This window comes from Pelophylax lessonae (assembly GCF_965119305.1).
Source record: "Pelophylax lessonae genome assembly, chromosome: 4".
In the NCBI taxonomy this organism is placed as follows: Eukaryota; Metazoa; Chordata; class Amphibia; order Anura; family Ranidae; genus Pelophylax; species Pelophylax lessonae.
In genome coordinates, this window is record NC_138771.1 from 197,329,567 (window position 1) to 197,347,435 (window position 17,869).

Here is a 17,869-nt window from a genome sequence, read left to right on the forward strand (position 1 = left end):
ATGTCTTCACTGACCGCTCATTACAAAGCTTTATCTGTTCAGCAATGTGTAGGCAACAACAGTACACAATGACTTCAATTATCATTGCTAACTACTTGACTATAATTAAACGCAAGATGAATTTTATACAGGCAAGCATGCCAAAATGAAAAAAAAAAACATGCTATGGCCGGCTTTTTAAAGGGTCTAAAATCAATGAAATCTACAACAAACATTTACTTCCTGGAAAAAAGTCCCATCATTCAGGAGATGTTTTAATAGATCATCTACTTGAGTGCATTTCCATAGAGGGGATTAATGACTTGTTTAGTTAGTAATTTAAGATGAGACTTGCATAGAGAGGAAAAAAAAAAAAAATAAATTGAAAGGCTAATGAAATGTTTGAGTTAAATAATTCGGCTTTGTATAAGAAATGTGAGTTTTTGTTATACTAGTTAATCCTTAGTGAATATGATTGAAAATCTTCATTTTTTACAACTAAGCTCCCATTTGATAAGATGCTTTGATCTTTCATTCCTGTGTATAGGCTATGTGCATTAACAGTAAACTTTTGGTGAAGGTTTATATAAGTTAGTTGGCAGCAGACATTATGAGCTGGTCATACTTGCGTCCATAAAATCGGACAGCTGAAAGATTTTTTTTTTTGGCTTATTATTTGTACCCTTGAATTGTGGAGTGTTTGCCTTAAATGAAGCATGACACACACCCAATCAATTTAGAGAGCAAATGATGAAAAAAGAAAAAAATCCAGAGATTAGGCTTCTAAAAACATTGCTTTTAGCTGCAAATATACTGCCTGGCCAAAAAAAAAAAAGTCGCCACCTGGAATTAACTAAGCAACTAACTAAACTAACCATGCAGTAACTATCCTTTTGGATAGTTACTGCATGTGCCAAAAGAATGAGGTCAGCTGACTACCTGAATATACTGAATGACCAGGTTATTCCATCAATGGATTTTTTCTTCCCTGATGGCACGGGCATATTCCAAGATAATAATGCCAGGATTCATCGGCTCAAATTGTGAAAGAGTGGTTCAGGGAGCGTGAGTCATCACCCATGGATTGGCCACCACAGAGTCCAGAACTTTACCCCATTGAGAATCTTTGGGATGTGCTGGAGAAGGCTTTGCGCAGTGGTCCAACTCTCCCATCATCAATACAAGATCTTGGTGAAAACTGAATGCAACACTGGACGGAAATAAATCTTGTGACATTGCAGAAGCTTATCAAAACAATGCCATAGCGAATGTGTGCCGTAATCAAAGCCAACAAAATATTAGAGTGTGTAACCTTTTTTTTTGGTGGCGACTTTTTTTTTTGGCCAGTGTATTACTCTTGGTCCTACTCCCTTCTACTCCCCATAATTTTGCATTATTTTTCGTAGATGACATGGGACAGTTTTATTGACTGTAGAGTGGCACTCTCAGGCTTTAAGACTGCAGAGGTATGGTTAACTAATGACAAGAGGACCAGTCTTTGCAAGCACAGATAGCATCACTGAATTATCAGTCCTTCTTCCTAGAGGAGGCGGCAGTGAATGACATGTAATGGTAGAATTAGGTAAGTAATAAAAGGTGTGGGATTCATGAAGGGTTTACGTTTGCTCAAGGACGAGCTTTAATATACTAGGACTAGTGATATAAATGAGATAATGATTTAGTGCCTTGCACCTCAGTGATGTCACTAGATTATGGCATGTTCTAATCTTAAAAAAATTGGGCAAGCTTGCCAGCATGCAATGGATTAATTTGTCATCTGGAGTGTGAGGTTTTACCTCATTCAGTTTCCTGCATACATTAAAGAACTATCACCGGAAGAAGAAAAAAAAGCGAGTTAAATACCCCAGGGCTCCCTGTGCACTTAGCACTTGTCCCATTACAATTCAAGCAATTAAATAAAATATTTATTTTCTCATTCTGGCTGTATTTCCAACTTCCTGAAGCCTCAAAATATATGCATTCCCATGGGAGGTTACAGATAGCATTGAGCCCTGCTCAGTACCATGCCTCCCTATCTCTCCTGTTCAGTATACACACTGAGTCGAAACCTGTCAACAGCTATTCGTGGGAACAGAGTATATACTGTCAGCTTATGTCGTCAATGATTGCATCTGAAGAGGCAGTCTAGTGTCTGAGACAGTCTAAAGTAGTAGCCAATGTGGCGCTGTTGCCAGCTTGTGTTTTTGTAAATGAAAGCGCTCTTCTCCCCCACAATCTTTCACAACACCGGCTGCTAGTTTATACTCTGTCTTTGTCCTGAATAGTTGGCGGGGGTGGCAGGTATGTAGTTAATGTACACTAAACTGGAGAGAAGAGGAGACAGCACTGCAGAGCAACATCCCATCTGCCAACTTGGGGGGGAAGTAGGGGTGGGCTCTGTGTGAGCTGTCAGTAAGAAATCCATCTCCTTTAATTTGTGTTGTTGGACTTGTTTTTTCCCTGTGTGTGAGGGTATAGTAGCAAATAGTGCCATATGTACAAATGCTTTAAAATGTGACTGCATGGATAAAAATTCAAAACCTGCAGGGCATGTATTGATGTAATGGAGGTGAGACAAAGAGGTAGAAATTTTGTGATGCTGGAGACAGGAATGCTAAATCCTGCCAAAATATAATTTACTTTTCAAAAGAAACAAATATACACTGCACCACTTTGTAAATGACTGTCAGTACTGGTTTAGAAATGCTTATACCCAAAATCATGAAAAAAAAAAGGAGAGGGGCATAAATAATTGTATATTACCTTGGCATTCCAAATCCGGATTACCCCAGTAAAGTTCTTGGCATTCACTGCAGTTCCTCCCTCCAAAACCAGGCATGCAATGACACTGTCCAGTGAACTATTTAAAATGTTATGAGAACAGTTATACACTCAAAATGCTTCAGAAAATTAAATTTTAGTGTCAACATTATTTAATATTTGGAATTTCTAATGTTTCCAGATGTGTACCTCATTACAAGATGGTCCCAGAGAACGGCCTGGATCACAACCACATGGCTCACAACCATTTCCACTGGCTAAATTCCAGGTGTTTGGTGAACAGTGATCACAGCTCTGTCCAACTACATTCTTCAAGCAAGGGCATTGACCGGTGGTTATATTACAGTGGCAATCAACATCTCCCTGACAGTGCTCCTGTTCCGTGCCCAGGTAATTACAGACACACTCTAGAAGGATTAAACAGCAAGATACATGTAAGATGGCTATCTAGCAAGCGGTATACCATTATGGTTTGAACAGTTTGTTACACAGGTACATAATAAAGTAGAACATTTCATCAAAAGATAAATGAGAATACCAGGATAACTTTTTGCATGAACATTAAAGTGAAGGGGAAATTTGGACAATATCCTGCTATTGAGACAGAAAACATTGAGGCAAATTATCTAGGAAAAAAGTAAGAATCATTTTTGATGCAGTATCAAGGTTCTGTGCTGCAAATATATGGTGGTTCTAATTTTAATATCTTCCCGTACTTGATTAAAAAAAAAAAATAATGTGTACATAGCAAACTGTTCTAAACATGCATAGCATATTAGTATTCTTTTTTTTTTCCATTCAGCATGAATGCTACCTTATGCATGGTAAGGATTTGTTGCTGGTAAGGATTTGTGGTTTCCGTGTGAATAGATACAACAAAAGCTACTGTAACAGAAGAATCCTGTACTGAAAAAGTATGGAGGCTATTGCTTACCTATTTCTAAAGAAGTTATTTGCCTGGCTGTCTTTAGTCTCAGTATAGAACCATATCAAAATGCTTATCACAAAACTCAAATTGAATTCAGCGCTACTAAACTGCATAGCCATCAGGTCAACATGACAAACGGGCAACTAGCATTTTCAGAAGTATAGGTCAGTAGTAGCAGTCTATACTTCCCCAGTACACAGTTTATTTAACCTACTGTATACAGATAAAAAAATATGTCTTTAAATGCTCTGGGTTTTGCTCTTTTGCAAAACACTTTTTGGTTCATTTTTTAAAATGGATGCTCCAATGGTATGGGTGTCGTGACCCTATGCTTTGAAGATAACAAGGAGTTCATCTTGACAGAATATGTTTATTTACTACAGAATTATTAGGATGGTACACCCTGTGATTGTGATTTTTATCTAATTTCCTTTGGCATACCCAACAGGTTTTTTATTGGGAATATTTGACTAGGTTGTTAAGCAGTTGATCGAGCTGTGCTATGTTTCTTAATAGGACTCCTATACCTGTAACACACTTTTTTACTTGTTCCAACCTTTGTATGGAAACCGAAATGAGGCAATACCATTGTAATTGTGTTTTTATATGTTCTGTTTACCAAAAATGTATTGAAACAAATAAGCTCTGGACTTTGAAGCCAAATGCAATAGTAAGTTGAAAACTTACTTTTACAATCCTGATGAATGGCACTGCCATAGTATCCCAGCCTGCACTGTTGGCAGTTTTCACCCTCTGTGTTATGGAGGCACTTTAGACATACTCCTGACTGTTTATCACAAGCCAATGGATCAGACATCTCTATGTTATTATTGCAGTTACAAGGCTGACAGACACCACCATTCTGTTCTGGGTTTCCATAATAGCCAGATGCACAACTGTCACAGCGAACACCTACAAAATAAAAAAGAACCGCATTAGTTCTATATAGAAATATCTAAGTGACCACTTGCAGAACATTCAAATATAATCAATAGTTTTTCTGACCTTAGAATTAAAAAAAAAAAAAACATTAAATGGCGTAAACAACTGTTCTTGTATCATATTAATTGTCTACTTACCAGAATATTATATTATACTTTGGTAGTCATTCCACTGATCATTAGTGACCTATTATTGAGGTTAGTGTATACATCTTTAACACAATACTTACAGACTTACTGTACGTTTACTAAGCGACTAAAATATAATAAAGACTTACCTGTATAACCTTTATTACATGTACATATAACATGCTCAGATGTAGGGTCTTTATAACATCCACTAGCGAACTGGCGTCCACTTCCGGGTCCATCTGGGCACGGGCATGGTCTGCAATGATCACCCGAACCAAGCCTGGGGTCTCCATAATAACCAGCTAAACATCTAGAAAATTAAAGAGACTATGAAGTAGCCCTAAACAATAATTAAGAAATAATACCTCTGCGCTGCCTCTGTATAGAACAAATTCACAGTGTATGAACTAATGTGTATAATAAGAAACTCAAACTATATATATATATATATATATATATATATGCCAAGTGTGGTTACTGGTGTTCCCACCAGTAATGAAAGAATAAATATGAAGTTTTGCGCATACCAGAAAAAATGAACTGATACTGTAAAACAAATAACCTCAAATAGTTCAAAAAAAGTAAAATGCACGTGTGCTAAAAAGGGAAGTGTTTAACTATTCTAATGCACTGAGTGTGAATTGATTTCATTTGATGATTTGATATATTTTTATCAGGGATCATTTGAGATTATTTGTTTAATAGTATCAATTAATTTTTTTTGGTACGTGCAACACTTATTCATATTTATTAGCTCTAGACAATAGTGCATGATCAAAACAACATTACACTAATTTCTAAACCAGCTGTATTTTATTTCCTGCACTTGCCCAGTTATAAATGCCCCTATAAAAACAGCATTAACAAAAAAGAAGAAAGAATTATACTACTGATAACTATATAGTGGACAAACTAAATCTACCTTTCACAGCTGTAACCTTCAGTGTGATCTCTGCAGCTGTTGCACTCTCCAGTAAGGGCATTGCAGTCATCAGTATGTCCATTACATTGGCACTGCTGACAGTTTGGGAATCCCCAGTAGCCAGGTAAACATGCGTCACATTGTCTTCCATAGGCACCATGGATACATGGACACTGGCCAGTCTCAGGGTGGCAGAAGGAATGAGAAGATCCTTTAAGATTGCATTCACAAGCTAAAAAAAAAACAAAAAACAAAGGTAAAACTATTGTGTATAGATTGAATATAATTTAATAACACATGTCCTACACAAACTTGGCATCCAAAATGAAGTGCCATCTATCTTGCGCATTGTAAAGAAATTGCTACTGTAGGGCATCTCAAGAGAGCCTGCCAAACATTAATCTTGGCATTTACAAATGTTGTGACGTGGCAGACTAATTATCAGCTGGAAATTGCATACTGCCAGGGTGTCCTGTAGGAAAGGAAAGCCACAGACTTCTATTATGTGGTGCCTAAGCAAATAAGTTTAGTTTGCAGTAGCAACAAATGTACTTTACATTTGGGAAACAAAGACTTTCAAGTTTAAGTCCAAATGATGACATACGTTTGCATCCACTAGGTCCAAAACCATAAGTTCCAGGTGCACATTTATCGCAATTCCGTCCAACCACATTTGGCCTACAATCGCACTGCCCTCCATTTGGGTCGCAAACAGCACTTAGAGAGCCTTGAGGGTCACACTGACACCCTGGATAAGAAATAAAAGATAAGAAAACAATGAGAATGCTAAATGGGAACAACAATATAAAACAGTATGATGTATAAAATAAGAACAAGACCACCAACAACAACCACCCATGTCAGCAAATGTTTGTTCTTCTAAAGCTGTTAAAATGAATATACCAATTCAGATAGTTACAATATATGACCAGTTTATCAGGAAGGATGTAGTTACACATTTTATTAAAGATACTAAATATATTGAGTTTTAGAGTTTCTTCATTACAAAATACTTTTCTTTTGCAGAACATGTTTATATTGTACTAATAATAAGTGTATTCTAGAGGGTCACACTAGTTTGATCTTAATTAACTCCTCTATAAAATGGTCCAACAGTCCTTCTATATTCCAATAACAAGTAAAATGTGCTGATGTAAAATAAAGTGTTGAAGCAGTAAAATGGAAGCACGATGGAATCCACAAAACAAACAAGCCTAAAGAAAGTGCCAGTCTGTCCACTTTGAAAAGTGACCTGAGCTACCAAATCCATTGATATCTACCTATACCAGTAATAGTAGTGAAACAAACACTTACCCAGGGCCCCCTCGTGTAGCAGGGCTGAGATGCTAAAGAGGAAGTCTTTGCAGACATCTGTGAGAGGAGTTTTCACAACACTTTGGCTGTTCTCTGTACATCTGTATCTCTGGAATGTCAGCCAGGCATTGCTGACATCATCTCCTGACCCTCCGGAGCTGAAAATGTCCAGGGACTTTACATGAGGAAGCAGGACAATCTGTAAACATAAATTGATATCTTCAAGCCAAGAGAAGGTAAAATACTGTACATCAGAGAAAAGAAATGTAATTGTGGAAATAAAGGTGCAACTATTATACGCAGATCAGATAAAACAGAACTAAGAGGTTATAAGAGAACACAAAAGCCTTAAACCACTTAAAATGAGGAAGCATCTAAGTAAAGACTTTATCCCTGACAAAATATAGGTTACTTTAAAACCTCGGCAAACAGTATACTTAAAAGTAAATCACAGTAAGCAATTTCCACACTAAGAGATGTACAAGTAGAGCTGTAAGTATAGAAATGAACAGTGACCGTAAAATCCCAACACAGTCATTTAAGAAAAGGGTATGGTGGCATGATCATATCACACATGGGATCCTACCCAAGTCCTAAAACACACTTACAAATTGAGATAACAATATCAATATGCAAAATTTTTTTAATTTTATTTTTTCAAGAAGACTAAAAGAAAATTCCTACCTGTTTCAGCACTCACAAAATACACAGGCTTAATTTTGTAAATGACCAAGTGGAGAATGAGGTGTGGACACAACCTCAGATCATTCAGGGCTAGGAGACCTGCAATGCTTACACCTGAGTTGTTGGAAGCACAGTGAAAGCTGTGCTAACCTCTGCATGTAGCAAAACAAGCAGTTTTGTGGGATGTAGAAGAAAGCGTAAATGAGAGGAGCTATTGAGGCAATGGAGAGTATAACAGCTTTAACCCTGTGCTCAGATTTGGGCTTCAACCATTCTTGTAATGGGAACTTATATCCAGTCCCTCAAATCCCAAATGGGACACATTGAAACAAACAGATAACATATTTGCCTGTTTTAAAGCTACTAAACCTAAGAATAAAGAATAAACTTCTGAGATCTTCTAGCTAGAAGTTACACAAGATTAATTAGCTATTCGCTTTTACGCTGCATAAATCAATATAGTAGAATACATGTTGCTCTGCCTCTACATCGGTCTTTTACAGCTAATGATTTTAGAGCATTTATACAGTGCAGTATTGGTGTCAAATATTTACTTACAGAATCAATTAATGTGTAGGGATTTTCTACATTAGAGTTAACTGAATACCGTGGCAACTCCAGACGTATGGTGTAATTCAGACCTTTCTCAAAGCATATAGGACGAGGGAGAACTATATACCTGAAAGTACAGTACATAACATGATTTATAAACTGTCCCACTTGTGGATCCAAATCACTTCAACACACAATAATCCTCTATTTTATTAACCTCAATAAAAATATTGATTTAATATGTTTTATTTTCAGGATTTTTTGACTGGTACGTATTAAAAAATGATTAAAAAGTTTGAAAAAGAGAGATTTTAAACAATTTCTACAAAACCCAGTTCAAAAACAACAGATACAAAATACAAACTCAATCAGTAATAATTAAGGTACATGTGCCACTGTATTAACATCAATATGATCAATATTTTATATAATCAATATATAATCAATATGATCAAGATTACAAACTGTTCATTTTGAATACTACTTTTCAGTGGTATACGTAGCATTTAATCACAGTGATCAAGTACAAATCACAAATATTCTATAGCTCTTAATTCCTGATCATGCATGATCTGTACAATCTCTTTATTTTTCCAATTACCTAGATCCTGGAGGTAATGCTACACTCTGGTTGTCATCACTTGGGATGGTATTACCACATCTACTGCTTGTGGGAATTTTCCCTGGACGAATAACTGTTAGCACTGCTTCTTCCCATTGTTCTGGGAGCTATGGATGACAGAAGAAACAAACATTCCAAATAAAACATTTAACCATTCCCAACGGATTATCACTGTTCACAGGAAGAAAAGTATGATGACAAAATTATTAATATTATACAGGATTTATATAGTGCCAACAATTTCCGTGAGTTATATTTTCATAGACCCGCCGTCGCTTTTACATTTTGGAGCCGAGATCAGGGAAGTCAGAGGGGTTGGAGCAGAGATGATTTAATGTTGCAGTGGAAATGATTTAATGTACCCGCGGCAACAGCTGATGTGGTGTAATGTTACAAAGCCCTACCCCGTGAAAATCCCCTACCCTCCGGAGCTGTGATCATGCGCAGTGGTAAGCGGCTCAGCTGTTCCATGACGTATGTGCACAGGAAGTGACGAGGGTAGGGAATTTTCACGAGGTAGGGTTTTTTAACGTTACACCGGCATTGCCAGGTTTAGCAAATAGATTGTTCAACTGACTTTAGTTTGTTTACAGAGTCTTTCAGATAATTGTCAGATGAACAGTTGCTATATCCATTCAGATGCAGGCACTGTGCGGGTATTCTGACAGATACACCGGCTGTCTGAATACAATAGCCTGAAAGGGGAGATTATATTAGCCTGCAGGCTGAGCAAACAGAAACTTATATGTGTATGGGGAAGGGGAGAAGAGGATGAAGTTCTTCTTTAAGTTAGGGGGTGACCACTGACATATAGAGACAAATTAGGTACCATCCAGCATAACAATAACTCATTATAACACAATACATGTTTTAACGTTTTGATTGACTAACCTGTGGTTCATAACGGATTAAAAGATCATACTCCATTGAGACTGGAATATTTTTAATGTGAAACTCCAAGTATCCGCCTTCTGGAACATGGGCAAATCCAGGTCCTGTCCAAGATGGGGTGCGATCCTGAGGGTGCATGCGTTCAATAGTTCTCACACCCTATTATTTAAAAGAAAAAAAAAAATTATAATTCACAGCTTGTAAACTGATATTATTAGTGATAAAGATAGAAATTCACAGGATACTGTAATTAGTGATAAAGAAAGAAATTCACAGGATACAGAAAAGTACTTACAGGGCCAAAATCTGCATCCTCTGCTTCATAGATGTAATGGTCTAAAGAGATGAAATAAAAGCCAGACTCCACTTCATTGCACTGACGACCAATCATGTGTGGCCTACAGCGACATTGGCCTGACTCAGGAGAACAGCTGCAAGGTGAATAAAGCAAGACAAATTTATTAGCCATGGTTCTATTATCACTAGAAAACTATGCAAGATTAAACAAGTGGGTTTTAGCATTTGGAAACTATCATATTATGGCAATGGAAATTGTTTTCTTTATTCTTTTGTTCTTCCATAAGACAAATGGGTACCCATATTCAGAAATGTAATTATTATAAAGAAATCAAAGATTTACCCTGGATGCCAAAGAAAAATATCAGAAATACTTAAAATATTTCTCTTTTCTGTACTAACAATAAAATCCATGCAGAAATTAGGTTTGAGGGTGTTGTGGATATTAATAAGCATTCTAAAAATCCACATAGGTATTTGATAGTAAAAGGGAAAAGTAAACCTATGGCTTACATGTTATCCAGTGCTCCACCACGGTCACAGTCACAAGGTCGACATCCATCTAAGTCATTGCTCAAACCCCAGAATCCGGGCTGTTTAAAAAAAAAATCAAAGGTTGGATGTTACCAGAATAGTTCCACATTCCTAAACATTCAGCATTAGACATGGACCACTGTGTTTTTAGCAAGGCATACAAAGCAATAGAATGACGTGTTTCTAGCCACAAGACCTACAGTAAGAGGAAACACAGTATGTTAAATACCTACTGCAACTTTTGTACAAGGGAACCTATGTGGATATGAAAAAAAAGAGCTGGTGTGGCTCACAGGGCAAGCTTCATGACTGTAATCGGATCTAGAGTCTAGTATGAGTCTATAGTATATTGCCATGAGCAATCATGTAGGAGAACAGTTTCAACTTTTCACACTACCTTGTGACAAAGTCAAGGATTTACTAGGTAGTGAAGCTTGGAGAGGGCAGATAGTTAAACAAGATTCTCTAAAATGTTGCATGCAACACGTGGGCCTAATGGTAAAGAGCACTTCAATTTCAAGCATAATGTAAATTACATTTTTAGAGAATCAGGATTAGTGGGGCTAGGTTTCTTTATGGCGACTACTTTTAATAACTGGTCAGCAGTGGCAAATACCAGATTTCTATCCCTTCTGAGTTGTATATTACAGGCCAGGCATCATTAAGTTTATTTGTACATGTAAATTGGCATTCAGTTTCATAGTACAGAGCCTAGGAACTCTGTCTAGCTGTCTATACTATAACTAGGTGTCTCTGTCTGTCTGTCTATACTATAACATCAAATAATTTTTTTTTTTCAATTTTGATGATATTGCATAATGTTTTTTCTTCTTGTGGAACATATTTGACAAGTATGTGATTATTACTTAAAATATTTTTTATAAGCTGTACTCATTGTACAGATTTTTGCTTCCACAATGATCCAACCTAATGTATTTTACAATGTGTGCTGCTTATTCAGTATTTTGTTATTCTTTGTTTTAGTGAGCAGTCATTGATATGGCATCAAACAAGGGGATTTAATGCAGTATATGTTGGTTTCCTCCACTTGCTGCCCTATGTTATTTATGAAAAAATAATTGGATTTAAAAGACCAAAAATAAAAAGCGGTCATTCAGAATATTTTTACTACCATGCATTGGTCGCACTGCTTCCCCATCACGAAACGCTTGCAATAACAGTTTCCGTCTACTGAGTCACATGAATTGCCACCAGGAATAGTTCCTAGAGGATTGCATCCACAAGCTATAAGACAGAAAACAAATACAGACGTTTATCAATTGTTTAATAGGATATCATCCAAGTGAGGGACATATTGAAAGAATTCTTACGCTGGCATCCATCTGGATCTTCTGCACTTAGGTCATAGTAGCCTTCCTTGCATCGGTCGCATCGCTCTCCCTCTATATTTGCCTTGCATCTACACTGGCCAGCAATAAGTCCCACAGAGAAATCTGAATAACGATCACATATGCCACCATTTTGGGATCCAGCTGGGTCGCAATTACAAGCTGGAAAAAATGTTGCCAACCAGTAACATTAGCTTTTGGTCAAAATCAGTTTTCTAGAGTAATACAGGTCAACAGATTTCAAGATCATGTTAAATTGCATGTATTTTGCAGATTAACCTATCGAATAGCAGTTTGCAGGCAGTTCATGTTTGACATTAGCATTTTTTTTTTTCATTAGGAAAAAAAATGAGAACGGCTCTAGGAAAGCTGAAAAGAACAGATCCTTATAAAGCCATATAGCACCTCTCTCCTAAGATGTCAACCAAATAAGACAAACAATAGCTGCTGTGAGTAACAATATGGAGGGCTGCCAGAAAAACAGACCAAAAGAAGTTTTCTTTTAAAGCATCATACTTACGTTGACAGATGTTTGGGTCACGTATGTCTTTGTCTGGATGCTGATAGAAGAATGGCTTGCACTGCTCACAGTTCCGTCCCATTGTGTTATGCTGGCAATCATCACACACTCCACCACTTGTATTTCCAGTTGACATGTATACAGCCATGTCAAAGTGACATTTTGTAGAATGCTCATTACAGTTGCATTCTGTAGGAAGACGATGCAGTTTAATGAGCAAAATGTTTAAGGGCAGACACAAATAAAAATAAAAGTGACAAAAGAAGAGCCAAGGAAAGCTGGTGATTATAAAGTCCTGTTGTTGGAGATGTGGTCTTTTAACAAGTGATTAACTGTGAAATTTCATTCTATTGTTAGTCAAAGGGGATCAAACTCCAAGAAAAAAAAGGTATTTCAGTGTAAAAAGTTACTAGATGCCATCCTATGAAAAACAAAATTTATAATCTGTGAACTCACTTTTACAAGCATTGCTGCTACGACCTTCTGCTGGTCTCCAAGGCAAATCATGATAAAAGTCCATACACAGTTCACAATTTAAACCTTTTGTGTGATGTCTACAAACACAGCGTCCATGTACCTAGAATGCAAGGTTAGAAAGAAGTGCTTATCTACATTCAAGCTTTTCATAGATCATTCTATATATTATTTTAAAAAATGGCCATTTTTAATGTCTGTGTTTAAAGCGAAAAAACATTTACAACACTCTCGTCTTTCAAGCTATAGGAATGCTTACTTATTTTAAAGTTTGAGACCTACACCACAGCATCTGGCATCTTTACAGCAACAGAGGATTTACTCTGTACATGCAAGCGTAATTTAGATCTTCTTGACTGAAGCTTGTAAACTGAAGAGTCATACTAACTTCACAAATAGAAATGCTGGGTTCTGCAAGTCCTAGAACAGTGGTTTGTTTTCCCACATCAAAGCTTAAGATACTCAGACATGAAAAGATGGTTGCTCACTCTGCTTTACTTTGCAATCTCAATTATGTGGGAATTACCAGAAATCTCATGAATGGCCATTTCCATTTTTTGTAAGGCCGGTTTCAGGAGTGCCTGAGAGGGGGATTCTCATTCTCTAACCAAAACATGGACATACATACCTGTCATGTTTATTGAGCTTATAGAAGATGCAGCAGCCCTAATGGGCCATACACACTATAAGATTTTCTGAAGACTTTTTCCTTTAGACTTACCAAAACCATATAATATGAGGTCAAACCTAAACATTTTCAATTTGTATGCAATCCGGCAGGCCCTTGCACTACATAGAAAAGGTAAATCTGAAGGAAATCTAACCACAAAAGTTGGATAGTGTGTATCCAGCTTAAGGCTGGCCATACAAAAAGCAAATTTATTTCCTGCAACTACAGGTTGCCACTCGATTCCCCCATCAACACAGATAGTGCTGACAGGGAAAATCAGCAGGGGGCAGGGGCATGCGGCAGAAGCTGTTCCTGCTGGCAGAAGACCGCGATCATCGCTAGCGGCTATAGTGGCTGCTAGCAATAATCACAAGAGAATCCGGCAGGCTGGTTGTACCCAAGTTGATCGATCAACTTGGTACATTCAGCGTGCCCAATAACAATTTGAATTTTGGACGGTTCAGTAGGAACCATGTATGGAGAGCCTAAGTTCTCACACATCTGACTCCCTTCTATTGTCTCTGGGCAGTGTTTAGTTTACAACAATGGATGATATCATTTTTAAAAACCAACTCCAAAATGATCGGCCAATTTAAACAATGCATATCTAGGAAAGAGAAGAAATTCCTTTAATGTTTGTTCACTTAGCATTCAGAAATAAAATGAAAAATGAGGGTCTCTCTTGAATAATTTTGGTTTAACACCACAACATCCTGGCAAACAAAAGGTTTATGGCCAGATCAATGCCTTGTGATTAAAGCCCTCTGCATGTCAGTAAGTCATTGCTTGGAACTTTTTTGATAGAGATGCTTTCCACTTTATAATACAAAAATGCAAAGTAAACATTCAGGAGTTCAGTGGAGTACAAAATATACGAAAAAAGCACTGACTTTGTTCTTTGAGAGCATTTTTTGAAGTTCTAAGTTTTTATTCAAAATGTTTGAGTCTTGATGTTTTATGCATGTAGAATCAGAAGCAGTATAGGCAAAAAAATAAATTTACAGCACGTTTGTTCAGTCATGCTCTATGATATGACTGTAAGACTGAATACTTAAAGTGATTGTAAAAGGTAAAAAAAAAAAAAAATGTAACAAACACGTCTATACTTAGATGATCTATGCAATGGAATTGCGCAGAGCGGCCACAAACCTCCCTTTTTTTATATCTCCCTCCGGCACCCCTGGACCCTCCTCTCTGTCCAGATACACTCGTGCGTGCTCGCACCGAGCCCTGCTGCTGAGTCCATTGACACAGGTAGTGGGACTCGGCCATGCCCTCTGCTCCCTCGTCACTGGCTTTGATTGACAGCAAAGCCAGTGAGACCCAGAAGTGTGGGGAGAGAAGAGCTGCAGACATGCACGGTGCTGGAATAAATGAGGGCTCAGGTAAGTAGAAGGGGGGGGGTGAGGGGGGACGCTGACACCTATACATTTTTTACCCTAATGCAAGGAATGCGTTAGGGTAAAAGATGTTTAGGCTTTACAACCACTTTAACAGACTTTAGTTTGTCCAGAATTTTTTTGTGTGTGTGTTTTGCACCCTGTTTTTTGAATAAAGAGTATCTTAGTAGAAAATCACACACCCAAAACTACAAAGTATGCTAAAAGTAGATCTATCACCCTCTTGAAAGTCCTGGCGAATGATGGAGTAATCTGCCCAGGTTCAATTTACTAAGGGTTCCGAAAATCTTGTTCAAAATTTGGCAAACCTAAACTTAGAGGCACATCCACATGGGGAAACTATTGTCTCAAAAAGACATCGGAGGCTGGGCACTGCCATTGGGGACATGTATCAATTTAAAAAAAAAAATACTGTAAAACAGAGATGGAGTCTTTACATGGCTTGGCTTTTTTTTGGGCAACAATGAAAATAGAAAAATCCTTTAAATAGGATTCTTGAGGAATGCCGTAAAGCTGTTCATGGTGTTATGGAACAGTGCAATTGTCATGGACAGTCTTGGCAACAGCACACACTGGCAGCACATACATGGCTGTGGCTGATTTTTTTTTTTTTTTACAATTAGCTTGACTCCCATAAAGCAGCAGTGCCCCGATCTCATTCTTTTCAGTTTGAAGAAAAAAAAAAAGATTTTTGTTTTAGGTAGCTTTAGCAGCAGCACCCGCATTTTCATCAATATGTGATAAATCTGCATTGACCTGCTGATAGAAATTGTCCAGTAGATCACTGTAGCTGTCCCTGTTCTCCTGCAGCTGCACAATTTCTATCAAGCCCTCATTAAGGGGCTGCAGATGATACACCAGTGTAAGGCTTGATTCCCACCTCTGCGTGCGGCTGCGGGTATCGCAGCATTTCGCACACCCACAACCACCCGCAGTAAAAAGGCTCTGTGAAAAGAAACTACTCTGTAAAAACATGCAGGGCTGCCATACATTCTGAATAGCAACCCCCACGCATGGAAAAAAGCAGTGCATGTTCAGGAACCTCAGGGAAATCGCATAGTCAAAATAGCCATGTGATTTCGCTTTTGAGAAAGGTGCATGCACCCTTTTCTCTGGGAAACGCTACCAAGAAATGAAATTTTCATTTCATGAAATGAATGGGTTGCCATGCCCGCGTAAATGCAGCCAACAGAATAGCACATATGCAAACCTAGGGTAAAAATGGCCAGTGGCAGGACATTTTTAATGAGAGAGAATTGCCTGAAATGTACTAGAGAGGCAGGTGTTTTACACAGCAGTTTCAAATTGTCCTGCTGCTGGCAAATTTTAAATAGCAAGCCTTGGTCTACATTTTACAGAATTCTACTACAAGAATTAAGATACTGTAGATAATACAAGTTGGCCAGCCGCAGGACAATTTTAAACATCAAGGCTAGGCTCAAATTTACTAGAGACAAAGAGCACAGGCTAGGGGTTTGTTACAAGAATAAAGATACTGCAAAGATTACAGCAGTGTAAAATTAGCCAGTAGCAGGACTTTTTTTAATTAGGAACAGTAGGCCTAACTGGCATATGCAGTGAATGTGTCCTTAATAAAAAAAGGAAGCAAAAAGGGTTGATTGCCCAAAGAGCTACTAATTAGAGTTAAGATGCAGTGTCCTAACTGAACCCAACCTCTCCCTATGCAGTTTTTCTTGAGCTTTCCCTATGATTTACCTGCAACAGCCCTAAATTCACTGACACTATGCCTGCTGGCAATAGTTCATAGACAATCAGTGCATTATGGTTTGAAAAAATATTCTCGCATCCTAGGTGACTACATTCGCCTAGGCTGCCAGACTCAAACCTGGGAGGATTTGCCCCTGGACCCTTGTAGCGGTGAACCTGAACCTCATCCCTAGTCCTGGCTCAAAGTAGCCAATAGAAGGAGTCTGCCATTACCTTTATTAACTTGATCTAACCCCGCCAATCATTGGCATGCTGCAACCAAAAGTGCTGTTGTATTATAAAAGAATGCATGTTGCCTATATCAAAAGCTGAACCACAAGCAAAAGATTCACATAAGATTGTTTTAAGGTTGATAAAGCAGATAGGAAGAGCGTTATGATGTCTAACTCTTCCCCGCTCTATCAAAAAAAAAAATTTAGTTTAATACCTTTGTGCTAACCAACCCTGGACAATACTAATATTAGAACATGTCATAAAGATAAGAGAAGAGCAAACTGTAGGCTGTAATTACCATTCCTTCCACATTGTCGGAATATCCATTTACAGGTGCGCATTCACTAGCGTGTCCATAGCAAAAACAGTTCCCACGAACAATCATATCATAAATGGCATAGTAGTACTTCTCTTTTATTTCAACTCGTGAATCCAAAAGGTTATCACCCAAAGTGTGGAGCTTTAGAAACTTTATTCTTAAGTTTGTAATTCTTAACAAGCCTTGGAAAAATAGAAAAGGAAAATGAAAAAGATGGTCATTAGCAGAATAAAATAAATACGAAAGGCAATGTTACCAGCATTTTGTTTATTTACATTGGCCCTGCTTTATTTTGCAATGTAAAAAGAAATATCTGCTAGAATCTGAGGGTCATAAGCAAGTTTAGGAATACATTTAGGAATATATAAATAAATATTTTATTATATCTTTTCATGTGACAACACTGAAGAAATGGCACTTTGCTACAATGTAAAGTAGTGAGTGTACAGCTTGTATAACAGTGTAAAATTGTTGTCCCCTCAAAATAACTCAACACACAGCCATTAATGTCTAAACCGCTGGCAACAAAAGTGAGTACACCCCTAAGTGAAAATGTCCAAATTGGGCCCAATTAGCCATTTTCCCTCCCTGGTGTCATGTGACTTGTTAGTGTTAAGGT

General features: G+C 37.7%; 1 protein-coding gene across 1 annotated transcript in view; it reads right to left on the reverse strand.

Annotated features, from left to right (window-relative positions):
- Positions 1-17,869, reverse strand: part of LAMB1 (laminin subunit beta 1) — a 72,567-nt gene that overhangs the window by 29,545 nt on the left and 25,153 nt on the right. Inside the window, exons 8-24 of the mRNA XM_082256717.1 lie at positions 17,230-17,432; positions 12,903-13,023; positions 12,447-12,635; positions 11,909-12,088; positions 11,710-11,822; positions 10,557-10,636; positions 10,042-10,177; positions 9,747-9,905; positions 8,835-8,962; positions 8,240-8,360; positions 6,998-7,196; positions 6,288-6,431; positions 5,684-5,915; positions 4,908-5,071; positions 4,376-4,600; positions 2,950-3,167; positions 2,743-2,839 (exon numbers count right to left, since the gene is read on the reverse strand). Of these exons, the coding sequence (XP_082112843.1) occupies positions 2,743-2,839; positions 2,950-3,167; positions 4,376-4,600; positions 4,908-5,071; positions 5,684-5,915; positions 6,288-6,431; positions 6,998-7,196; positions 8,240-8,360; positions 8,835-8,962; positions 9,747-9,905; positions 10,042-10,177; positions 10,557-10,636; positions 11,710-11,822; positions 11,909-12,088; positions 12,447-12,635; positions 12,903-13,023; positions 17,230-17,432 (2,709 nt within the window). The remainder of the gene's footprint in view (positions 1-2,742; positions 2,840-2,949; positions 3,168-4,375; positions 4,601-4,907; positions 5,072-5,683; positions 5,916-6,287; positions 6,432-6,997; positions 7,197-8,239; positions 8,361-8,834; positions 8,963-9,746; positions 9,906-10,041; positions 10,178-10,556; positions 10,637-11,709; positions 11,823-11,908; positions 12,089-12,446; positions 12,636-12,902; positions 13,024-17,229; positions 17,433-17,869) is intronic.